The 24,782-nt window shown below is 51.6% G+C and overlaps 8 protein-coding genes across 8 annotated transcripts; 3 read left to right on the top strand and 5 right to left on the bottom strand.

Moving 5' to 3' along the window:
* Positions 1–575: 575 nt before the first annotated feature.
* On the bottom strand, positions 576–2,877 carry Aud_000465 (serine/threonine-protein kinase; the record flags this gene model as incomplete). The annotated part of the gene is made up of 3 exons (XM_043285978.1): positions 576–1,755; positions 1,821–2,065; positions 2,416–2,877. The coding sequence occupies 3 exons, from the start codon at positions 2,875–2,877 to the stop codon at positions 576–578; spliced, it is 1,887 nt and encodes a 628-aa protein (XP_043141913.1).
* Positions 2,878–5,551: 2,674 nt separating this feature from the next.
* Aud_000464 (uncharacterized protein) lies at positions 5,552–8,164 on the top strand (the record flags this gene model as incomplete). The annotated part of the gene is made up of 1 exon (XM_043285977.1): positions 5,552–8,164. The coding sequence occupies one exon, from the start codon at positions 5,552–5,554 to the stop codon at positions 8,162–8,164; it is 2,613 nt and encodes an 870-aa protein (XP_043141912.1).
* Positions 8,165–8,506: 342 nt separating this feature from the next.
* On the bottom strand, positions 8,507–8,974 carry Aud_000463 (uncharacterized protein; the record flags this gene model as incomplete). Its single annotated transcript, XM_043285976.1, has 1 exon — positions 8,507–8,974. One exon carries the CDS (start codon positions 8,972–8,974, stop codon positions 8,507–8,509), a length of 468 nt encoding a protein of 155 aa, XP_043141911.1.
* A 389-nt stretch (positions 8,975–9,363) lies between these two features.
* Positions 9,364–12,339, bottom strand: Aud_000462 (putative C6 transcription factor (Leu3); the record flags this gene model as incomplete). Its single annotated transcript, XM_043285975.1, is given in 8 exon segments — positions 9,364–9,674; positions 9,741–10,274; positions 10,327–10,595; positions 10,647–11,084; positions 11,139–11,593; positions 11,671–12,059; positions 12,185–12,311; positions 12,331–12,339. 8 exon segments carry the CDS (start codon positions 12,337–12,339, stop codon positions 9,364–9,366), a joined length of 2,532 nt encoding a protein of 843 aa, XP_043141910.1.
* Positions 12,340–13,268: 929 nt separating this feature from the next.
* Aud_000461 (uncharacterized protein) lies at positions 13,269–15,689 on the top strand (the record flags this gene model as incomplete). The annotated part of the gene is made up of 3 exons (XM_043285974.1): positions 13,269–13,764; positions 13,848–15,382; positions 15,459–15,689. The coding sequence occupies 3 exons, from the start codon at positions 13,269–13,271 to the stop codon at positions 15,687–15,689; spliced, it is 2,262 nt and encodes a 753-aa protein (XP_043141909.1).
* Positions 15,690–15,964: 275 nt separating this feature from the next.
* On the bottom strand, positions 15,965–18,977 carry Aud_000460 (F-box domain protein; the record flags this gene model as incomplete). Its single annotated transcript, XM_043285973.1, has 2 exons — positions 15,965–18,725; positions 18,826–18,977. The coding sequence occupies 2 exons, from the start codon at positions 18,975–18,977 to the stop codon at positions 15,965–15,967; spliced, it is 2,913 nt and encodes a 970-aa protein (XP_043141908.1).
* Positions 18,978–20,291: 1,314 nt separating this feature from the next.
* On the top strand, positions 20,292–22,632 carry Aud_000459 (putative C6 transcription factor; the record flags this gene model as incomplete). The annotated part of the gene is made up of 5 exons (XM_043285972.1): positions 20,292–20,986; positions 21,046–21,483; positions 21,538–21,922; positions 21,988–22,123; positions 22,196–22,632. 5 exons carry the CDS (start codon positions 20,292–20,294, stop codon positions 22,630–22,632), a joined length of 2,091 nt encoding a protein of 696 aa, XP_043141907.1.
* Positions 22,633–23,039: 407 nt separating this feature from the next.
* Positions 23,040–24,716, bottom strand: Aud_000458 (protein translocase subunit TIM50; the record flags this gene model as incomplete). Its single annotated transcript, XM_043285971.1, has 3 exons — positions 23,040–23,624; positions 23,689–24,393; positions 24,453–24,716. 3 exons carry the CDS (start codon positions 24,714–24,716, stop codon positions 23,040–23,042), a joined length of 1,554 nt encoding a protein of 517 aa, XP_043141906.1.
* Between the last annotated feature and the right edge of the window lie 66 nt (positions 24,717–24,782).

The following is a 24,782-nucleotide window of genomic DNA, read 5'->3' as shown; positions in this document are numbered from 1 at the left end:
TGTTCATGACTGTGTTGTGTTGACCGTCAGATGGACGTCGTAATCGGCATTACTCCCTCTGCGTATATGATATATCTATATGTCTCTTTACATTCTACTTCTGTACACTTGCGGAGAACGGGCAGCTACAAAGCAATCAAGAAGCACGAAAGCCCATAATCCACTGGTCAAGATGGGGGAGTATCGTTGGTGTAGGGAAAAGGACCGCAATAAACCGGGATCAACCCAGTTGGCCATGAGGTATTTGTTATCATAATCCCATGATTCTCCTATGCATGAGTGAGACAGAAAGTAAGGAAAAACGCAAAGAACAACCAGCCAGCGGACGGTACATGTATGCTCCGGTCCAACGCAAACAGAACAGAGAGAGATGACTATCATAAATCCATAACAGATGCAAAGTCATGACCCTGGCGCAAACCATAAGCCAGAGCGATATGTAAACTATGTGGATCCCATTACTCCCATCGTAACGTGCATGTCGGACACATCGTAACGGCGAGAAGGTATTAGACAGGATTCAGTAGAAGGGAAAAAAAGAAAGGGAAAGAAACAGAAAGCAACCGTGGGACGGCTTAGACGACAGCCTGACCCTGTTGCCGTCTGCCTCTCTTTTCTAACAAAGTCGCATTGCTGAGGCTCAGCTCGAACGGTTGCCGCGAGTTCCGGCCGATACTCTGCTTTGCGGCTGCCGCAACGTTCGCGCTATGTGTGCCATAACCCTGCTGCTGTCGAGACTGATTCGCCTGTCTAGCTTGAGAAGCGTGACTGGGGGCCCCCAAGTTCGTTGACCGTAATTTGGCTTCCATAGCTGCAACATCTCCCGCGTGCTGAGAGGCTTTGGGAATCTTCGCCGGAGGGTATGCGTCGTTCTGGACGCGCTGTAATGTGATGTCATCCTCTTCGTCGTCGTAGTCCTCGTTCAGGGGGTTAAGAGCCGACTGGAACCCGGTGGTCGGGTTGGCACCCCGATATCCTTGTCGGAAATTCTTGCGCCGTTTACCTTCCTCTTCCTGCCGATGTACCGCGTAACCGACATCGAACACCTCACGCAGGTTGATCGCACCAGGGGACCGGAAATCTATAGGACGATCTAAACCGGCGGAAGCGGGCCCCAGTAACCGGGCACTTACAGGGGCGTACGGTGCCTGATCGGCTGCTTGCGCATCCAGGGGCTGCTGCTTGGTTTGACGACTAGCGAGTGGTGTGGCAAGCGGGGGCGCATCATCGGCTGCTTCCGTCGCTTCATCTGTCTGACGGATCCACGGATGAGCGAGGAACTCCTTGATACTATACCGCTTCTCGGGGTCGACCGTCAGAAGATGCGAGATGAGGTCCTGAGCCGATTTGGAGATGTCATCCCACCATGGCGACAAGAAAGTGTACTGGCCCCGCGCAACCTTCTCGGTGAGAACCTGGATGCTTTCGTCGTAGAACGGAGGAAAACCACACAGGAGAGTGTAGAGGACACAGCCAAGGGCCCACATGTCGACGCTCTTGGAATACCGTTCGTCCTTGACGATCTCCGGCGCCGTGTAGCCGACGGTGCCACAGGGGGTCATAGTCTGACTATCCCAGATGACTTTGGACAAGCCAAAATCGGCAATTTTGATAGTGCCTATCCCCCCGGATCCAACGCCGGGAATGAATTCGCCTTCATCCACCTTCTCCTCATCTCCAGGCTGGACGGGCCTTGGGTTCTTACTCGGCACGAAGGGTATGGGGTAGAACAGGAGGTTTTCTGGCTTGATATCACTAGAGAAAGACAGGATCAGTTACTTGCTGTAACGAAAGAAAGATCACAATTTGATGAAACGTACCGGTGAACAACACCCGAAGTCTCATGAAGATACTCGATGGCTTTGGCGACCTGGACGATGACGTGACGGCTGAGGTCTTCACTGAAATAGGTCAAGCGCACAATCTGATGGAACAATTCGCCCCCTGGACACAGTTCTAGAACGATATAATAGTACTGGCGGGATTCAGAGAATTCGATCAGTTTGACAATGTTCGGGTGATCGAGTTGTCGCATGATCTGGACCTCCTTCAAAATGTTCGCGCGCTGCAGCAAAAAGTTAGCATATCCCGCTACCAATCGTTCCGAGGTTGGGAGATCAAAGGACGGAAGGTGTAAAGGGACGAGGCGATGGTAAGGAACAGGAAAGGTGCCGCGAGTAGAATTTGAGAGAGGGGATATGTGTGGATTGCGCACCTCCGCGGCTTTTGGCTTCTTCCTGAAATCCGGATGAAGATGGGCGTCGTGCTAAGAGACGAAGAGAGATTGGCGAAATGTCTTTTGAATGGAGCGATGAACCATAGCAAAGCGCAAACGCAAGAAACAGAAATAACAGAAAAGACAGAAGAGCAAGCACACGCTAGAACAAAGGAAAAGAGTCAGGGCCGACTCCCTACCTGATGGCTGTTCATTTCGAATTTCCGCACAACTTTGATGGCAACCTCGTCATGCTCGCCCGTGGTATCCTTTGCACGGTAAACGTTGCTAAAGGCACCGTCGCCCATTTTCTCCAGTAAGATATATCGCTCGAGACCCGGGTATTTAGGCATTTTTGACCTGCTACTCCGTTCCTCTGCGACGATCTGTTCAATCTCGGCAGTTCTGGCTTGCTTGTTTTCGGGAGACTTTTGAGGTTGAGACTGCGGGGGTTCTGATTGTTGCTGATGAGTGTGCGCATGGCCCAATTTGCTATCGAGGGCATCGAGATTTCCAGCAGCAGGAGGATATGAGCCCTGTGGTTGACGTTGTTGTTCTGCGTGAACAGGGGAAACGTCGGTGGTGGGTTCGGCGTGGGGAGTCACAAGGCGAGCCTGCTTGCCATGACGTATGAAATTTTTGAGATTCTGAATGGTACTCATGGCGGCGGATGGGAGTGGGAGGAGTACAGCAATGAGCGGAAGGTAAGGGATAAGAAGGGGAAGGAAAGAGCAAAAGAGAGAGACAGAGGAAATGGGAAGCGGAAGAGGAAAAGGTAAGGAGAAAGATGAGAGTTAGATAGGATAGGGTTAGGTGGGAGCCGATGACGATGATGATGATGATGATGCTGATAAATAGTTCGTTTTTCTCTCTTGGTCTCTAGTTAGTGTTTACCCCGCCACAATGGGAATTTTTTTTTTTTTTTTTTTTTCGAGTCGGACAGATTCGAGGAAGTGGGATCGAAGAGAAACACCACCAAGAATACTGATTGAAGATAAAAGAAGACTCGATAATCAAGAACGAAGAAGTAGAACCCTCGAGAGAAGTGAGTTGTTGGAGAGAGTAAGACTGGAAAGGTCAAAAATATGGGGGTGGGAAAGGGGGGAAAAGGCAAAGTCCGGAACGGTGACGCTAGGTAATATTGATATGAATGTGAATTTACCAAGAGACTACCTTTTTGCTATCACTCTAGCTTCTCTCTAAAATATCTGGATAGATAATAAGGTAGTTACCCTGTAGCTAACTAGTGGGTAGTTATCTAGTGATCATTATGTGACATCGAGGCGGGGTGTTGAAAGGAACTTGACCGGATCACCTTATGAAGTCAGTGGATTCTGGGGGGATTCTTGGGAATTGGGAATTGGGAATTGGGAATTTGGACATTGCATTTGGGGATCGGAAAATCATCGTCATCATCGTCATCATGAGTTACTCGTTGCATGCATTATATTGACTGCTCTGTCTCTGTCTTTGGCTCTGCAGAGTCAATTAAGAGGCGTCGTATGACGTCGAGGGATCGTCGGGCCCCCCCCGATGTCATGGCTTCACTACTACTATTACTAGCAGTAGGTAGCATCCCAGGAGCATTTACTGCAGCTACATAATTTGGAGGTAATGAGGGTTATCGCCGATAGATGTCTTCTATCCATTACCTATCGATCTATCTATCTGAAGCTTTTCCTCAGAGCCGCCATCTGTTGTTTCAACAGACCAGAAGGTTAATGAAAACATTAACAGTTAGGTTCAAGAGGCTGAAACTCTTGATACACTTTTGCTTTAGGTAGATTAAGCCCGTTCTACCTCTCAAGTACCTAGACTAGTTGTTAGAGTTGTGTTAGTTGTTATCAAACTTATTAGCAGTGGAGTTCTCATCGTCATTAATCGTCATTGCCACAATGTCCTTTTCGTTTCTTCATACCTCTCTACAAGTACTACAAAAGTCTGGTACTATTAGGCACTTTCCAAGAAGTGGCCTTGCCCCAAAGTTTGCCTTCTTTTGCCTTCGTTATTTGCTCGTTTGCCCCATTAGTCCTTGTTTTGGACTGCAACTCTGCAAGGCTGCAACAAGTATTAGTCTGGTGGTAGTAGCAAGAGGATAAAACCACACAATCCCGTCATTATGAAAGAAACAAACCTTTATCAACATCGATGATATCTTCGCTCATCAGGAGGAGGAATATCCCTTAAAAGGCTTCAAAAATCTTTCCTTTTTTGAGAAAAGAAGCTCGCACTTGATTGATACATTAATATTATTGATACCCTGCATTGTGGTACAGGATATGTTTCAGGCATCAATTTGTGGATATGGCGTAAATAGTACCTCTCCTAGTACTATCACCTTTTCAAAGCACTTTTGAGTATCATCATTGTTATTGATTCACAGAATAATAAATAAAGAACAGACTTCATGAAAAAAGAAGAAGAGCCCAGACGATGCACATTCGTTGGAGGCACTGAAAAGGAAGACCATTGGCCCAATACTCTAGAGAGGTACTAGGTAGTATCCTTAAGTGGGAATCCCCTCTTTTCTCCTCTATCGAACTGGTATCTTTGTCAGTTTCGACCGAAACCCAAATCTTCACACCTGCGCCCAAAATTCCCAAAATTTGCGTATCTGAGGAAGTCGGCAGTACACTCAGTGCATCTGACTGGGCCACATTCATGCCAGTCAAACCCACATTCTAGCTCCGCAACGTGGAATGAGTCTATCTATCTACCTTATCCCGTTGCCTTGTATCTGCATCACTCGGGATCTTCCACGTCTCCCCTCCTGTCTGTCGCCCTTGCCTGACACTTGCTGATTCCTAGCCACATCAAAGTAGATGCACAGTCATCGTATCTTATTTTTATCCCCATCTTATTATTCGCTGACCCCTGATTTCTGACCTTGATTGCTTGTTGTGTTGGGTTTGGCTCATCGGCTGTTGTTTCGCTACACCCGCGGGCCAACATTGCTTGGACGGTTACGCCCTGCGCGTCTGAACCCTTGCAGCCTCTTCGTTTCGTGGCGCGTCCAGTCATTTTTCTCTTTCGCTTTTACTGAGCATATTGGTTTGTTCGCTTGGCGACAAAAGCAAAAAAAGAAAAAGAAAGAAAAAGCAAATAAAGGGCAAACTAATCAGCCAGTTATCTCCTTCACCTATCAGGGCTAGACAATTCCACTGATACTGTCCCTTCTTTCTCGCCTCTCTTCGCTATGTGGCCTCCGTTCATCGCCTCCATCTGACTATCCACTGACATGTCCTTGGTAATCATCACTCCAGTGAATCTGTCGACCCACGGTGACAATATCGGTTCAGCTCGTCGTGGCAATTTGCGGTGAATTCGAGGTTCAAGATGCCTGGCGTTGAAACCACTGGTGCCTCTGTGAATTTCCCAGAATCGGTTCCCGAACGGTCTCTCTTCAGATCTTGCAAGTCCCTGTCTCGGAGAGTTGAAGTGTCCTCGGATCTTGATCTCGCGCACGCAGCCTCTTCAAACAATGGCGGCCATACTTCCGGAGCAGTCCCGATCGCAACCGCCCCGGCGCTTCCTTTGACTCCACCCAGCGCTGGCCACGAAGAAGCATCGTTGAATGACGCGTCAGGCATGCAAAAGACTGCCTCTTCGCATTCTGTCAACTATATCCATGGTGCGATGACGCCGACCAAACCGTCCCATCCCCCCACTCCGGAGACAACGCCCCCTCGCACAACCTCATCGACATATCGACCAAGTCTCAGTCAATTTGGGCACACCTCAGCGTCCTCTAGAGCTGAGTCTTTTCAAACTGCCCGTGAGATGATTTCGGATGGCGAAACTGTGACGCCACATCGTTCGACCCAGTCATTGCACCATCAGAAAAAGCGCAGACCCTCCCAGCAGAAATCGTCTCAGAACGAGAGTCCACATGGTTCCAGTGATGCCAGTTTTGGAGATGATAGGTCTACTCCAGTCCAGTCCGAAGAGACGCTGAGGCCCACCAGAGTTGATTCGTATGATGGTCGCGACGAGGAACGAGCGGCGTCCTCTGATCGCCGTCCAAGAACCAGAACAGAGAAGCCCCGTGACAGATCTGTTTTGGACGGGAACGATGAGGATCTCCCTCCAATTCGTGGAAGGAAGCTGCGTGACCGGGTCAAAGATGCTCAAAGTAGCATGGCAAGCCCTTCGCTGGAACAGTTTCGCGAGGAGATAGGGTGGCCTCCCGCTGAAGAGGAATCCCGGCGAAATTCCGGTGTGTCAACATCGTCGACAATCGAAGCTATGATCATTGACGCTCCGCGACCGGCCAACCGAACACTGCGGCATACGGAAAAGAGGCAGTCTCTACGCTCCGCCAGCTCGCCCTTGACCAAGTCGGAACGTACATCGCTTGTTTCCAATCCGGACTCTCAGCACCGCCTAGTCCATAAAGCTGCTCGGATCACAGAACACGTTCGTAAGAGCATTGCTTCTGAAGTTTCTGCTCCAGCCAGTGCCACACCGGGCGGTCCTCCTAGAAATATTGAGGTTGTCCCTGTAGTCGTGATTCCCGAGCGACGTTCTTCTCTTCAATCTTCTCAATCCGTCAGCAGGAACCCATCCAAGGCTGGTTCCCGGCGATCCAGTCAGCGACCTGAGTCTTCACGGAAAAGTAGACCGCCATCTCTCGACCTTACCCGTCAGAAGAAGCGGACATTTTCCGACTCAATCGCTACTGCTACCCCAGCGTCAGATCCCAGAGGTCGCAACATCGGTCGGCCGGTGATTCCGCCTCGCAGTTCATCGTTGTCGGCGCCCACAAGTAGAGACAGCTCACGGCGTCCGTCCCTCACCTCCGAGAGCCTTCAAAACCAGGGCATTCTCAAGGATCGTGAGCTGGATAAGGCCCCTATTGAACACCCCGGACCAAAGCTCGACAATCATACTATGCGTGCCGGTCACTGGGATGTCACTGATGCTCCGAAGACACAATCCATCTGGATCGGCGTCGAAGACATGACTCACCTACGCCCGCCTTCCATTCTCTTCACGCCAGCCTCAGTCGCATCATCGTCGCCAGGGTTGATTGAAATCAAGGAGGCGAGGACGGTTGCTTTCTTTCCTCACAATAATGAGTCTCTCCTACTTGTTGACCAGCCTGTGCGAGCTGCACTCGATCCCCGGGCGCCTCAGCCGGATGATTGTCAACGACGGAGGGATTCACGAACGCCTGAAAACCTTCTATCTCAGGACCCGAGCTATGTCGATTCACCTCTGAGGAACCCTCGCCCGCCACCGAAACCTCCAGTCTATAACATCATCCCGCCAACTCCTAAGGATGAGGCCGACCGGCAGCTGAGGGTGGCGGATGATGGCGTCGAGTTGAATGGGAATCGTCCACGGCGGTTTGGCTCACTCCGACGCGGACGGGTGGTTCGCCCTCGATCGGATTCATTTGATCGTTTCGTCCGATCGTTGTCCGTAACCTCAGCGAAAAATCGCAAAGCTGGCAGAGATATTGACAGCCGGCTTCATCCATTCTGGCGCCCACGTCGGTTCTGGGACGACTCGCCGGAGTCAGAAGAACCTCCTCAGCAAGCCGCCGATATGGAGTCCGATCAAATCATTAGCAACTCGTTGGGAATGCCTCAGCCACGGGTTGTCTTCGACGGGCCTTCCCTCGCTCGTCGTAGCCCGTTGCAGGGCACGAATCCTCGCCGTCGTCCCCAAAGGAGCGGTGCTCTGGTAGGCGCCACCATGTTTAGCCCCGAAGCGCTTCGCTCCCAGACCTCTCTCCATCAGGGTCGCATACTCTCCTTGACGTGGTGGAGGCTGCGCCTTCGACTGGGCCCCGTGCGCAACCTCCGCAGACGCCTGAGGCGCTCGCTTCAGCAGCGCGAAGAAGCAAAGCGCGAGGCACGAAGAGAAAAGCTGAAGCAGAAAATCGGCGAGGCTGTGCTGGTGGGCTCTAGCATGCAGGCCCGCGACCTTCTTTACCGCCCCTGACGCTATGTTATGAAATGAATCGCCATGATCTCTTTTCTCTGATAGATTCTTGTGGCATGCACTCGTATGATATGACTGATGCCGATGATTTGCCCGTTTGCATACTTTTTCTATGCCATTTTGCTGCAGCAGTGTTTTTCTCCACCTTGCATGACATTTACGACTTGACGATATAACGACGAGAACGAGCCACCATGAGATTTGTCTAGGGTTTGCGTGCATTTGCTTTTTTTGTTCTTATGAATTCATTGATATAGCCATATGTGTACTGGATGTACTACTATGCGATAAACAAAATCAATCCAATCGCTCAACCAAGCACGATCTACGACAGTCTTTGCATCATCTCCTCTGCCTCCCTATTCCCCCCATTCTCCCTCGCACCGCCATCTGCCCAAACTCCGCCTCTCGCTCCCTCCGCCGCATCCTCTCTCCCTCCTCTTCCTCCCGCTCGGCACTCGGACCCGTCGACGCATCCCTCCCCACGGCCTTCATCCGCTCCCACACGCTGGGATCAAGAAAGGGCTGCGGCGGCTGCGACAGATCCACCTCGACTGTATGCGCCTTTGACCGGTCGTCTGTAGTTGCTGTAGCTGTAGCTGTAGCTGTAGCCGTAGTAATCGAAGACAATGAGGGTTTGATGGTGACGCTGGCGGGATGGACGCTGGGGTTTATTGTTTGGGGCACGGGGCTGGGCTTCGTGAGGGGTCGTTTGGAGGCGATGAGGAGGGAGGAAGCGGGGCGCTGGGCTTGGTAGGCTGGTGTCCTTGTCCTTGTTGTGGTTCTGCTTTCGGCGCTGCGTTGGGACATTTGTCTACCTCTGTAACCCCTCTAAATTGTATTCGATCAATCTGTATTTGATGGGTTGTTTGATACCTACGCGGTGATCAACGGAGAGGGAGGTGAATGCAGACTCAGATGACATAATCAGTCAGGTGTCTATTATCTCATCATTGGTGGATAGAAATACTGCTAAGCAAGCAATCCCGCTCAAAATCCGTGGCTGTCATTAATCGCAGTGAAGCACAAACATGGAAAAGTATGGCATGGCGTAGCATAGCAAGACAAATAGGACAGACATAAAAGCAACCCGACTCCTTTTGCTCCGGACCAAAATGAGAGGCGTCAATGTGGTATATGTATGATACAACTCGACATGTTCGCGTGAGATACTGATGAATACGGCGCGGTCGGGTACTCTAGGCCATAGTTTGTTGCTCCATCCCTGACATTGCGGAGTAGGAGTATGGGAGATCGACGAGGCCGTCCAGGAGCCAGTTCAAAGGATCAAAGACCTCATAGTTGGGCTCGAGGAATCCGCTGGGTAGATTGGCCACTCCGCTGGCCGGCGGAACTCCCAGGCTGCCTTGTGCGAGCACAGGGGCGGGCGCGAGACTCGGGTCAGCGGGGAGGCCGGGTGTGGAGGACGAGGTGCGCCCTGCGGGCCCTGCGCTTGACGACGCCGAAGATTCCGCGTTCGAGTCGGGATTTGTTGGGTTCTTGAGGTAAGCTGGAAAAAAAAGGAAAGGTGCATTAGTTCGGGTTTCATGATACTGCAAAAAACTGTCGAGCATACCTTCGATATTGCGGCCTTTGGTCTGTGCGTCTTCTCGCCATCGCCAGACAGAATCAAACAAAAGTGACATACTCATGCGGCAGCGGACCTTGAGCATCAAGGTATCGTCCACCTCGGCATTACTAGCGGATGTTTTCTGTTGCTGGGTACCGCCCATTCGCCACATTTGGGCCAAGACTTCCGCCAACCGTTCGGGGAGGTCGTTGCTGGACACCGACACGCCCCGAATCGCCCAGATGGTTCTATTGAAAAGGCTCTTGGTGTAGTCCATATCTATGTGCGCCGCAAAGAAACTCTTGCAGAGCTTGAGAAGTGTGCAGGCTCCAGCAACCATCATTTGGTACATGTAGTACGGCGTGTAGGATAGCACTGGGCCAACATCCGTCTCCAGAGTCATAGCGGACTCGAGGAACGACGTGGTTGCGACGTAGAGAGACAGAAGACGTTCTCGATAGTCCTTGGCCCTAGGATCGTCAAAGAATGCTGACAGGTGAAGATGGAGATTGGAAGCACGCAGAAAGAGGTCGGTTATAGCTGAACCACATTAGTGACGCTTCACATATCGGCACAGGCTGGGAGCGCTTACCGTCAGTCTTCGATTTGAGTTGGTCCTCAAGTTCATCAAAATCCCGGGACAGAAAAGATATCAGCGTGGATCTCTCTTGGTCACTGCATAGGCCAACAGGGTCCCGCCGGTTGGTGTAGAGCGTCTTCGTGACCTTGTCACAGAAGATTTCAATATCGAGTCTGCGTCTAATATCCTCGGGCAACTTGAAGTTCGGATCCACCGACCCGCTCGCTGATAGTGTCCAGTCGTACAGAGTAGATGGTGGCTGACCGTATCCCGTGGCAACCCTAGAGCCCGTCAGCGCCGAGGTCAAGGAGAGTAAAAAGATATGGACATACCGCTGTGCGACAACATTACAAATGGCCCAGGTTCTCACCTTGTCCCTGAGCTCCTCCTCGATGAGTTCTACTCGAAACTTGCTAAAGTCCTGAGTATGAGACGGTCGGTGCAAGCCAAGTTGCATGGCAACTTGCATCATCATACCGCATAACATAAAGGTAGGATCCGTCGAGGTACTGCTGGTAGGGAACGGCCATGAACAGAGCAGACAAAGCGCCTTGACAACGTGGTAGCTCTGGGGTATATCCGCCAACGTACTCCATACCAGTCGTGTGACTGGGCCAGCCAGCGAGTTGAGCAGATGGGTATCTGTCTGGTACCGCCGAGCGCCAACGCTGATGATAGTCCAGAACAGTAATGGTGATACGCTGTAGTAATCGTCTGGCGAACGTTGTCGGTCAAGGAACGGCAGAAAGGGATGATAGAACATAAAGAACCTGTCTTGGTAAGAACGATGCAAGGAACTCAGTGTTGGGGCAAGCGGAACTTACAGGTCAAATAGCTCGGTCACTTTCTCCGGCACCACCACCACGTCTTCAATACGCTTGAACAGATTCCCATTCCTCATGTAGTTCGAGCCATCGAAGCCGGAGCGCAAGTCAAGTAGAGATGCAACAGCCTCATGAGAGCCCATGTACTGATCGGATGATATGGCGGAAGGTGTATGATATACACCCGCAGGGCTGACATGACTCGACTCTTGCTTTGGAGTGACATGTGCGGACTGAAGAGAAGACGCGTGTTGCTGGTGCTGAGGGGTCATGGCAGCAGGGTTGGCCTGCACGGTGGCAATCTGCTTTCGTAACTCGATGATCTCCCGTTCCATCTCAGCATTCCGACTCCTCTTTCCAACGCGTTTGAAGTTGGACTCGATCTTGCACTGGAGCTTCAAGCGACGGCATCGTGAACAGTCTGTCCATGGGTCTTGAACCACATCACATCGAAGCTATCGAACAAAGCTCCTGGTCAGCACGGACTACATGGGGATTGAACAGCGCCAGCGGCGGCAAGCAATAATCTCACCTTTTGTTGTCGACATTCGTTGCACGCTCGCTTCACAGGCTGCCTCTTCTTCTCCTCCCGCTGATCATTGTCCTCGACATCATCGACACTGCCAGGGGAGCTTTCCAGCCCCGCCATGGCGACGGAGCGCTTTTTGACTTGTCCCAAACCATCGGGACCGACAGCGGGAGAAGCAGACGAATGGCCAGTACCTCCCATTACGGGGCCGGCAGCAGCAGCAGCATTATTAGTATTCCGTGCACTCGGCTCCAGAATGTCCCCTTGCGCACCCCCGCCTCCGATTCCGCTCGACGATCCTCCGATGGACGCCAGGCTGGGAGGGTTGACGATTACTGGACACGCGGCGGCCGATAAAGCTTGGGCGTGGAAAAAATACTTCCCCGGACTGGCTGTCACGCGCAAAAATTTTTTGACCAGGAAGAAGGATCCAACGCTAGGAATAAATGCAAGAAAAACCTGATATAAACGAGTCTTTCCCTGAGGAAGATTATTTCAATCAGAAAATCCAAGTTACCAGCCAGTTGACCCTCGTGCCACTCGACAGACCCCTCAGCAGTGGATGAGTAACAAGCGGGGGAGAGAGGAGAGGCTGTCCGATCTCGCACTCGCTCACGTGCTGAAACCACGTGACTAATGCCTATCTACAACTAAGTTACCTACACCGTACATGTCTACAGCAACTGCGTATCTAACCTACTACGGGTCTAGGACGCTCCTAACGTCGAATCAATCGTATTGAGCAATGTGTCTTTGGTGTCTTCTGCAGCATCATTGTGAAGCCTATCATAGCCGCCATGAGAAGAATATATTCTGAGTCTCCACTGGGGAGTTCAATCGCTGCCTGAGGGCGCTAAGGCATCTACCACAAAGATGGACTCGACTTACCATGATAGCATCTTGCTTAACAGCAGTAAACAAAGGGACTATCTTCAAGTGCTCATCTGCCACGTATCTACGCTGTCCTTACTAGTAACCGAGATTAATCGCGGCTATGCAAAGACCCCATGCCATCGGCTTCTAGAAACCTTCCACGGACCACACTGTCAGACTCCTCACCTGTGCCAATGGTTCAGTGCACAGCTAAGCCCGTCTAAGCCTCCGACGGCTGATTGAGGACCATCCACTAATGATTCCTTGTTTGGACCCTGGACATAGGCGCAGCATATGATTGAAATAATCCGAGGGGGCTGTGTCTCGGCAACTCGTTGCCCCAAACAGTCCTCGCCCTGCACTGCCGTTGCCCGGTGCTCAGCAGGACCCAGGTTCCTAGGCACTTCACTACCTTAGGCTATTCAAGATTATGGGCGCTGTCTCATACCGAGAGCTTCATGACGCCTTGGATTGGGTCGACATTTGCTGGTCTGCGGTTCGATGACTGGATAAGGTGTTGCATCATTCTTCGTCTCTGAACTGAGGTTCTTGATGGCTTAGACTTAGTTCTGATGTTATTGACCTGTACGCGAAACCTGGTGAAGTAGGACTGCCGAGTAACATATAAAGAGCTGCTCACTTCACTCCTTGCAAAGAATTATCTCTTCCTTAACAAGTTAATATACATGCTCATTAATGACTATTCCAATTCGCATATACCCGTCAACATGACTATCACGCAAGAGCTCGTCAAAGACAAGGCTGCGGATGATGCTGATCGACCTTCTACCGAGCAACCACCCGGCTATGACCAGATTGACGAGCAGCCATCAACAATCCCACCGCTGAATCTGTCATACAATGCCGGGCCCCCTGGGTTAACAACCGTCACCAGGGACCAGTGCGTCGTCCATCTCAAATTCCTCGCGGCACTAGCGGACCTGCGTGATAGTGTGGCCGGGAACGATGGCCTCTTCCGCCTCCATGACCCACCGCAGTCCGAGTTCCCTGAGCATGTCGATGAGGTTCGGGCTCGCATGAGAGAAAAGAGATGGGCTGTCTATACGGCTAGAGCAGTTGATCGTTATACGAAGTGGTGGGAGACGTGCGTCCCCAGCAACAGGCCATGCCCTCGCCTTAAAGACCTGGAGCACGAGACCTATGATCGCATTACTCAAGGCAACTACCTGCTATCTTGGTCCAAAGATTCCCTGCCCCCTTTAGGTGAGTGATCCATACATAGTTTTATTCATTTGCCTATTTCCCGCCAACTTTGGCAGTGGCGTCGAGTAGTACTAACGGGACAGATGTCCTCATGGTATGGCATGCGCATATGCTGAACCCCAGAGCCTTCCTAGAGGATTGCATTCGGTCTGGGAAGATGAGCCTCTGGGCAGGCGGCTTCCCCTGGGAAACGATCAATGATTGTATTGATAACCAAACGCTAGAGTATGAGGCGGGGGATCGCGCGAGGGTCCGTTTCATGGCCATGACCCGCTGTGCATGGGACAACCTGCACGACCCGCTGGAGAAGTTAGTCGAGTGTCTCGACTGTGAGAATAAGGTATCGGTGCCGTGGACTCGGGGCACAATCTCGCTCCCGATTCAGATGGCGTTTGACGAGTTCGACGGCTATGCAGACAAGAACTTTAACGTAAAATGCTCGAAGTGCGGCTTGACAATCGACCACGAGCTGCTGCGAGTCCAAAAATTCAGAACGGATGTCGTGGATTGGCTGAAGGAGAAGATACCGATGCCAGGGACACTGTACAACTTGCATGGAGTCCCGGAATCAATCAAGAAAAGTCGGACGAGTCCACACTCCACGTTCCCTAATCGATTTATCGAGGCACTGGGCACTTACATCCTTGACTACACCGACGCCCGGCAAGCACGCTGCATGACTGTCAGTCAGCTGCGCGACAAGCTCGAAAGCAAGCTCAAAGATTGGCAAATCATGCGACTGGCAAACAACGGGAGGCGTCACAGGGAAGATGGAATAGCCCTTCGTCGCATGATGTCCCATTACTGGAATAACACCGGACCCTTTGCTCTAGATCTGGTCGGGGCAGTTATCCGACAGGGGACGTTCGTCCAGAAGATGGATCACATCGACTGGCTCCACTCGCCGACTGTGATGGCAACCATGGACCGCCTGATACGCAAATACCATGTGTTCTTCCATATCATGGCGTCGTATCCGCGATGTATGGCCGTCCCCACCCTCGACGTGGACCTCGCCTGGCATACGCATCAGCTTGGCCCCCAGCGATACTTCGAGTACTCCGTCTACCAGACAAAGTTGCATGCCAGGACGGCCACCTTCATCGACCACGACGACAAAGTCGATGAGAATCGGCTCTCCGATGGCTTCGAATGGACCAGCAAGATGTACAGGAAGCTAACCGACGGCGAGGTATACAGCGAGTGCACATGCTGGTACTGCGAGGCCATCCGCGCGCCCGACCTCCGGAGCGGCCTTTTCGGCTCCTCTACAGCGGCCAAAGCCCGCGAAGCCGCCGCCAATCTCCACGACAGACAGGACATCTCGTCCGATCCAGAAAAGAACCCCCACATCTCCGCTCACAATGCGGTCCGAGCCGAGACCAAGGACAAGATGCTTGGCATCGATCCTCGAAGGATACAGGCCTTGAAACTCCGTCACAATTACGAGAAGGCGCGCCGACGTGCTGAGAAGAGAAATCGCAAACTAGGCAAAGCCGACGATCCGAAAAGACGTTCCTCGTCATCTGCAGCAGACGCCAATATGTACGCCGTTCCCATGGTCTGGGGTTTCCCGGTGGTCGTGCCCTACTACGGGCCTTACATGTGCGACCCGTGTGTGCACCCTGACGCTTACGCATCAAACCCGAGCTGTATGAGCACCATTGCAGGAGCCTATGGGAACTGTTGTGCAGGCACATGTGGGGGCGGTGTTGCGGCTGGAGGCTGCGGTGGCATGGGAGGGTCATGCAGTGGAGGATGTGGTGGTGGTGGAGGAGGGTGTGGAGGGGGAGGCGGCGGAGGAGGATGTGGAGGCGGCGGTAGCTGAGACTATACTCTATATCCCATGCGCGCCTTTGCTTTTGAGATTTCTGATGATAATGACTTCGCAATTGCTTTATAATATGCTCGTTGAATGCCTGTAGTGTTGCTCCAACTGTCTACAGCCAAATTCATAAAACTGCACAAAACCGCCAAAACCACAGGATAGCATTCCGTAACGAAAGTCGAGACTCTGTCTCATGGGTATCCAAATATCGAGTGTGAAATCAGAATTCCGAAGCGCTGCCCGAAGAAGCATGCATGTATGTATATCGAGTCGAATATATCTAGGGAACAGTCCCAAACAGCGGTATGGATGCTTCAATAAATGCTTCAAGCGGACAGAATATGAAAGATAAAGATGGAAACCAAGCCTATCCTACATCACAGTACATCTAGATCGCCTTTTGCTCCTTTCGTAGATTGTTTGTTCATTCCACTCTTCTATACGTCTTCGCCATAGCTCATTCGCTGATGTGGACGAGAGGGTAGGATCTGTGGATACTCGGCGATTGAGAGGCTGGATTCCTGTGGATGGCAACCGGATGTCATGAGATTGTGAGCGTCGAGTTGCCGATCTGTGGATACTATGTAGTCGGCTGCTACTTCGCACAGTTGCTGGATCAATGAATTCAGAACCTGAAACTTGCAGGTTGGGAGACGAGACCGAAAATGGATAATGATTCATTCCCTGGGGTATGGCAAGAGCTGCAGATGCATCGAACTGCCAGTCATGATCCAGAAAGGGCTGGTCAATCGCAGGTCGCGCTTGCACCGGGGCCGGCGTAGGACTCATTGGAAGGGGTGAATGGGTTGGGGTGTGAGCACCATCTACTCCTGCTGATGGCTCCTCAACATTGGTAGGTGAACGGGGACGTGCTTCTGGGAATCCAGTTTGACGTGAACAGCTGGCAGAAGGGTCTCTCCTTCGAAAAATGTCATCTGGTCGTAATCTTTGATGACCGGTTTCGGAATCCCTCCTTCTCCGGGCCCATAGTGAGCCAGTGACGGTGTTCAGCCTCTGCGGAGGAGTTGCAGAAATTCCTTCCTGGGACACGTGATCCCAACGAGTAGTTTGCGATCGCCGGACTGAGGTAGGTGTGGCGCCAATTCTCAAAGACGGTTCCGTTCTCGTGGGAAGAAGAGTCCTCCTAAGATACTCCGGGAGCGGCGCGTCGGGCTCACTGGAGTAAGGAGGGGGTGGTGGGACCCAGTTATCGGCATCACTTTCGTGAGGGACCTGAAACACCTCGGGCACCTGCGGTATTTGCCTTTCATTCTGTATTCGACTCCATCGATCGCGATACAAAGGGTTGTATCGCCCACGACTCGATGATGCAGCCGTAGCAGCACGACGCAATGTGTCTTGAGATCGTGGTTGCGTGTTGTCGTAGGGAGAATCAGGTATTGGGGGGGTTTCGTTATCATTTGAGGAGCTGGAGAAGAAGGAACTATGCCTTCGAGGACTGAATGACAATATATGGTGGTTATCACGACTTACAGACGTGCGGGTCTCTTGAGCAGCAGCTCTTACTCGTTGAGACGCGGCATCACTGTGATGCAGGAGGGTCCGCCTCCTTTCCAACTCCACTTCGGTATCCAAACTCGAATTTGGCTCGCTCAGTAGTTTCGGCTCTGCTTCTCCAATCTCAATACTGACCTCGGTGATTTGTCCGTTGGTTGTAGACCGCTCAAAGTCCAAGAGAAGGACTCTTCCACCGTCAACTGGGACATCTTCATCGCCAATCGTAGGGGGGCTGACGCCACCAGGTGCCACTGCCACCAGCCGACGTTGTCCGAACATAGAGTGTGCGTACCGAACCCAGCGGGCTGCGGTCATTCCGGGCATGTCGCTCATCTTGTGTCCACTGACTATTGTTTTGGGCTTGTCGATCGCCCACTCCAATCGGAGGGCATTATTATGCGGCAGACTGCCCAAATTCCTCATCGGATGGTCTTGAGGGGCGTTAGGTGTGGCTTGCGTTTCTCCAGTCGAACTAGCAATATCAAGTCGACTCGGTACCCCGTACACCCAAAGGCCGGAATCTTGGAATCCCAACGCAACGAGCTCGCCTTGGCCGTCAGCGGAAGGAAGCATTGTCGGTAATGCCTCCTGTAGTGTGTTGGTGGAGATGGGTCCCACAAAATACGTCGTTCCGGAGTTTGCATTGGTAACCCCAAACGTTCTGAAAGCTCGGATCCGGCGGTCATACCCCAGAATCCAGCTGCCCTCGCCCTCTGCATGAAGCGGTAGTAAGCAGGCGTGGCTGTAACCAGGTATCAGGTCTGGGAAGAGGATCTGGGTGGTCCACATCCGAACTTGGACCTCTCTCGGGGATGATTCGGTGTCTGGGTCAGTGTAGAAGGGCACTGTTATAGTGACCAGGCTGCTACTGACGCTGTCAGCAGAAGAGCCAATCAGCATGACGCCGTCAGAAGAGAACGAGATTGCGTCGACCCCATCGCAGCGTACGGCTCTGCGTTCAGTGACGAGAGCTCCCTCTCTGATAGCGTACATTTCGATTTTGTCACTGTAGGCGACTGCCAGGACACCTCCGCTGGGGGAAAGCGCCAGAGCACGGGGAACTTCTGTCAACTTGAGATCTTGGATCAGTGAAGCTTCTTCGTTTGTTAGACTATAGATATTGATTTGGTGATCAGATGAGACAACTGCAAGGAGGGAACCATCATCGAGAATGGTGGCGTTGAGGGGGCGTCTCCAAGTTTTGAGCTCGTGCTTTACGGCCGCGGAATCAGAAGTTACGTCGAGGACAACAATCCTTGAAGAACTGATGCAAAGAATCATCTGAGCATTTGGCGAGAAAGCAAAACGAAAAGCCTCGCCCTGCGGGAAAGCTGTTGAAGAGCTCATGGAGGTTGAGATGAGTTTGATCAGAGTTTGACGAGGTCTGAGAAAGACCTCGAACGCATTTCGCCTGACCTCTGATAGAAATCGGCGTTTGAGGTATGCCAAGTTTTCCGGATTAGCCGTACTGGAGACAGATTCTCGCATCATGGAGAATGATGGACATCGAGACAAGTGATGCGCATACAGTGCGGCACAGTCCGAGATGCGCCTCCATTTTCGATTGAGCAAGGCAAGACTCGCGAAAGTGTTGGCATCAACAATGTATAGAATCCTACGTGGACAATTAGCGCAATCCTCTCATCCTGTCGCAAAGTATACGCGTGGACGACAACATTGAGAAGGTATTGCGTGCAGAACTTCAGGTCACTTACTGCTCAATCACACTGCGAGGTAAAAGACCGAAAGGCGCCGAGATCTGTTCACGAGCCTCCTTTTCGGATGTCATGCACGGCTGACGCTCTTCCTGTACGAGACAGGAGCCCTCTAACCGCTCGACGCTCGGCATCCGAACATCTTGGTCCATGATAGTCGCATGGAGACATCTACATCTGGTAGAAGAAGACCATGTCTGTAGCCAGATCAATTCAATTCAAGCTCCAGACAATTATGAGGATCTTCTTTTTCCCAAGAAGTGAGGAGACTAGTGGTATAGCAGAAAATCCAGAGTGACATTTGACGTGTTTTAGGGGAAGATGCAAGGATTAAGGCGCCAGTGCGGGCACCAAGCGGTGCTTGTGGCTGTGTTTGCACGCCAACGGTGATCTATTACTTAGCTACCTTGAGGGCGTGTCTGAGAGGTGTTTCAGCAGCGCACAGAGTCAGGAGGATTGGGGATAAGACATCGTACGTGACGATGTTATGCACCACAAGGTGTCATTTGAAGATGGTAGAAAGACGAAGACGATGAAGATCGGACCCTGGTGATCGAACTCGCCTGCTGGATACTCTATCTGTCTAAGGTATCACTTTAGTGTCTCCGTGACAAGTAACAATAATACATACTAACTGTTTTCGGGCATAAAAATAGCAGAGGGCACGTGGTTGGCCTCAGTGCTGAGTCAGCATCCCGATGACAAAGGGCAAGAAAGGTAAAAAAAAAGAGGAGAAAAAAAGAGCCGACAAGAAGAAGGAAGGAAAAACGCAAAAGCAAGACAGAGGATGACAGGAGAAAACTGAAACTCAAAAATAGAGGAGAAAAACGAGTCAGAGTCGATCAATCAGCGTCGGCATTTTTGCAGCCACTTCCCCCGCATATCAGTCTCATTCGTCAAGCTCGGCTGATACACTGGTGGATATCAGACTTACCTCTTGCCTTACTACTTGGCCCGGAAGTGTGAGGACTCGGCAGTTTCCGATACCAGTTTTGCCTCTTCTACTCCATAGTCCAGGTCATGACGGACTACGGACGGCATTGCAATTGTTAGAACCAGTCAAGTTCATCTTTTTTGACTTCATTCTGGCTTCACCCTCGATGTCGCTGGCATAGTCGCTTTTGCGCTAGTTGCTGTGCCGGTGATTGGCTCAGTGACTCCCTGGGAAGTCTTTACTATTATTACCTACAGGATATCGGACTACGATTTTTCGAGCTCCTGAGGCTATCACTTTACGACTATCTTACCATTCGCGACTACTAGGTAGTCTAGTATCTTGTGGTATTTGCTTCCGAGCAAGTATCCATTATCAAACTTTCGCAACCGTACCGTGTCGTCCTCCGCTCCGTCGGTGTTTCAAACGCCAGCCGTGGAGGAGCCTGTGGGACCCTCAATTGGCGTGCTTCACAGTTGATGACATATAGTCCCTGTCTTGCGTTGCGCTGATATCCTTTTGGTGACTCATCATGCCTCCTGCGACTACCCAGAATAGCTCAACGCAAAAACATGCTTCCCCCAGTTTCAACGCCGGGGCCAGACCATACAGATCGCACAAAGTCAGGGCATGCGATCTCTGCAGGAAACGCAAATCCCGATGCACTGTAGATATTCCCGGCCAATCATGCCTTCTCTGTCGGGTTCAAGGTGCCGACTGTCATTATCAGGAGGAACCCCTTCCGGACGCTTCGGTCTCCAATGGCTCTGACTCTAAACGATGGTCTGTCGACCAGGTCAGCGAGAGCTTGAGTACGGGACAGAAACGAAAACGTACTCCCGATACTACTATCTCTTCTCCTAATCCATCCCGAAGGCGTGAGAGTTTCAGTCGGCCGCGTGCCTATTCTGATAGTCGCGGAACCGATCGCAAACGCAATGGGGCAGAAGATCCCCACAATGAATCCGTCTTCATTGTCGGACCCGTGGTGGCCGATGATGCGCAGGTGATTGAAAAATTCATGCCCCCGGAAGAGCGTTCCAGCAAGTCTGTCGAGCCACATAGTCACCCGTATAACGTCTACTCGAGTGATCCGCGCAAACCGATCCTCTACACAACCGTCTCCAGGCGGAGACAGGGTATGCGGGTCGGTGTTCCCCCCGGCGAAAACCAGAAGGAAATTCTCGAACAGATTCTTGGACCTTTCAGACATGATCTAGTCAGGCTGTATGTTTCTCTTCTAAGTCATGTGTCGTGGTTTCCAATCAACTAACATATATCGCCAGTTTTATTGATAGGTTCAACATAGCTTTCCCCATTTTTGATGGAGAAAGTTTCTGGGAAGCATATATATCGGAGTCACCAGGCGAACCACCGGCGTCGCTTCTCTGTCAAGTGTACTCCATGTCATTGGTCTACTGGAAGCACACGCCTAAGCTCGCCTGCCATCCGAAACCCGATGTTCGGTATGCCGTGAACATGACGGTAGCCGCCCTCCACGAGGAATTCTCCGCCCCTGGCCTATCAACAATCAGCGCTGCTCTCATAGATTTGACCGGACGTCCGATCTTTTCGATGACGGGTAACGCCATCAGTTGCGGTCGACTTGTCGCCCTAGCTCATTGTCTGGGACTCAACCGGGATCCTAGCAACTGGAAGCTGTCTCCCCAGGAGAAGAACAATCGTATCCGTTTATGGTGGGGCGTTGTCATCCATGATCGTTGGTAAGCTCTTTCCCGTATACCCTTTAATCGACGTAGATACTAACCTCCGTCAAGGGGAAGCTTTGGGCATGGAGTTCCTCCTCAAATCGCCAAGAACCAATACGACGTTCCTCTTCCCACCATCGACGTGTTGGTGCCACCAACGCACCGGACCACGGAACGAGTAAGGGCAGCCCACTGTCACATCTGCCTTTGCCGTTTGACGGAAATTCTGGGAGAGTTGCTGCCGCTTGTTTACGGTCTGCAGCATAGCCTGCCACGCGAGACGACTAAAAAGCTGCGACAAATTCGGACTGACCTCGACATGTGGGAAGACTCTCTTCCTGACTGGCTCAGAGCACCGGTGCACCATAGCTCAGAGTCTCGCGTGTCAGGAATCAGTAGCCTGCAGTTATCCTTCCTGGCAGTTAAGATGCTGGTGAGCAGAGTCGAGCTCAAGGTACGTCGTTCTGAATCCCATATCGTGCTTGCTCCCGGTGTCGTGCTCTAATACACCCCATGCAGGAGGTGAATAATGCCGAGACGGACAACCCAGAAGCCCGTCGGTACTTCCAGACCGAGTGTCGAAAATCAGCAGAGGAGATTGTGCGATTCATCTCGTCTCTGCGCAAGCAAAACTTTCAAGAATTCTGGCTACCATGTACGTCGACCTTATTAGAATTTGCCTTTCGCCCAGATCTTGATCCATTGTTCTATGCTAACCCTCAATTAGACAGCGCATTCCACCTCACATCCACCGCCACCCTCCTCGTCCGCTGCGCCCTAGAGACAACAGACAGCGAAGTAGCCCACTCCTGCCTCGCAAACGTCGAAACTTTCCGGAGTATCCTGCGCCGCGTCAGAGAAGAAGAAGACTGGGATGTCGCTGACATGTGTCTCGATCACTGCGAACGCATCCTCAACCGACTCGCTGCCAACGGAGGCACCGCAGACCCGACCATCAACCCGTCGACCGGTCAATACGACAATCGTATCGTCAATCCAGCTGCCATCTCGCTCCCTGTCTCGCTCCCTGAAACGCAAACCAACAACGATATTGTGGACGATATGATGTCTATCTCAGGGACATTCGGGACCATGGACGGGTTCCCCTTTGACATGACGGGGATATGGGACGTATCTGTCTTTCAAGACGTCAATCTCACATAGTACATACATGCATAGTAATTGGGCTGAAGTAAAAGGTGTGGGTGGTTTTCTCTCTGTTTTTGGATTATACCCGTATAAAAGTCTCTTGTGAGGTCGTTGGGCATGTACTTAGGCTGTAATACCAAGAGATTAAAAGCCAAGGAAGATACCTACTATTTGCTCCTTCTCCCTCCTTTACAGAGTTGAGTGAGATTAGATACCTCGGCATTAAAAGAATTTTTCAATTTATACACAACAAGAATCAACCAGTGCGCTATTTTACAAATACCCCCATGATGCTCAGGAGCCCAAAGAACCATCTAGAGACGAACCCCTCACCCAGATGAGGAGAACAACGGATATACATTATAGGAAGGAGAGAATCGGATTGCCACAAGTCGTCAAGCATTACAGCCGCAGACGTCCCTTTACTGTTTACCAGCACCAAACATGCTGGTGAAGGAACCCTTCATCATCTTCATCTGTTCCTGACGAGCCTTCTCCTCTTCAGCAGCCATTTCCGCGAGCCACTTCTCTCCGTTCTCACGGATCTCCTTCTCAATCATCTCGTAATTCTTCTGGCCTCGTTCACGAATCTGGTCCCACAGCATCTTGCCTTGAGCAAGGCCCTCGGATGGGCTCTGCTCGCCGTCCAGCGTGCGGGTAGACTTCAAGCCCAGAGCAGATGCCAGGCTGCCGACTCCACGCTTGGGCCGTCTCTTTTGCTCTTCCTCCATTTCCTTCTCGAACCGCTCACGCATGATCTTCTCGCGCTTGGCGAATTCAACAGGGATGGAAGTACCCTCGAATGATTTCAGGACAGGGCGCACATCGTCGATACCCATACCGGCAATGTATTCAAGGAAGGGAATCAGTGCAACAAGGTTCTTGTCCTTGGGGTCACCAAGCCACTTGTCAAGAATGATGGCATTCTCCGGCTGTAGGCGCGCATGCTCCTCCTTGGTATCAATCAGGATCACCTTGGACAGATCGCGGTTCAGGTATGACAGGTCCTATAGGTAGCTTGGTCAATGACTGTGTCCTTTTGAATGCTGGGTCCGCGCTATCCCGGCCTACCTTGATGTATTCACCATCCTTATACCTGGTAGCTTCTCTGAACAGTGGCCAACGGATGATACGGTAGGGGTCGAGCTTCCGAAGAACCTGGTCCGCCATCATACTGGGGACACTAGTAAAGAGAACAAGCTCGTAGTACTGGTTCAGGTAACGAAGGAAGTAGTCGACACCTGGCCGCTTGGCAACGCGCCATCCGTGTTCACGGCTCCACTCACTATGCACAAGCAGATCTTCCATACTGAGAACAAGCGTGTAAGGTTGGCGGAGATTAGGGTCCTCATCAGGGAGCAGCTTCGGGAAAGCGGGATCCTTGTAGTAGCTGGTGATATCGCTCAAACGAGCCTTCATGCGGTTATACCATAACGAGAAGCTCCAGCCGGATGGAATGTCGGGATGCGCCTTCGCTTCTTCTTCGGTCTCCCAGTTCCGTCCCAAGTAAGCCACTCCTCCAGCGCCGGCTAAGAGGAAAAAGGCGTACATCAAGTTGGCCATGCGAGCCCTGCGGCGATCGAGCGAGGAGACGTAGCCATCCTTGGGAATATCACCTCGGCCATCATCGGTATAATCTTCAGAACGCGAAGGGTCCTCTGTGAGATTCAATGAAGTCTTGCCAGGTTTTTTCGGATGACCTTCTAGTTCTGCGGCAAGAGTGGACGGAATACCCTGGGTGAGGTCAGGAAGCGGTTGTTGAGGCTTAGATTCGGTCTGCGGAGGATTCAAGAATTAGATAGAGTCTGGAACACTTCAGAGAATCGAACGCTCACAGCTTCAGAAGCCTCCGACGCAGCGTTCCCCGCTGGATCCGCCTTTGTATCGAACTCTGTTTGTTCGGCCGAGTATTCTGGTTTGGGAGTAGACGAGGGCTGTTCGGACTGCGAAGGCTTGACGGATTCTGGCAGCTTATAAGGAGCCTTGGGCTTAGTGCTCTTTGCGTACCATCGCGATTTCGGAACTGAGACAGCTGATACGCGGATAGTGGAAGTAAGGACGCTGGACCTCGTTAAAGGTAGTACAGCACGGCTAAGCATAATGACGATGAGAAAACGGAGCACCTAATAGTATGATATAAGAGAAAGCAGCGCACTCATGCTCCG

The sequence above is a fragment of the Aspergillus udagawae genome (genome assembly GCF_001078395.1).
Source record: "Aspergillus udagawae IFM 46973 DNA, scaffold_1, whole genome shotgun sequence".
Classification (NCBI taxonomy): Eukaryota; Fungi; Ascomycota; class Eurotiomycetes; order Eurotiales; family Aspergillaceae; genus Aspergillus; species Aspergillus udagawae.
The sequence above is the reverse complement of the archived record's forward strand: the minus strand, read 5'-3'. Positions and strand labels throughout refer to the sequence as shown.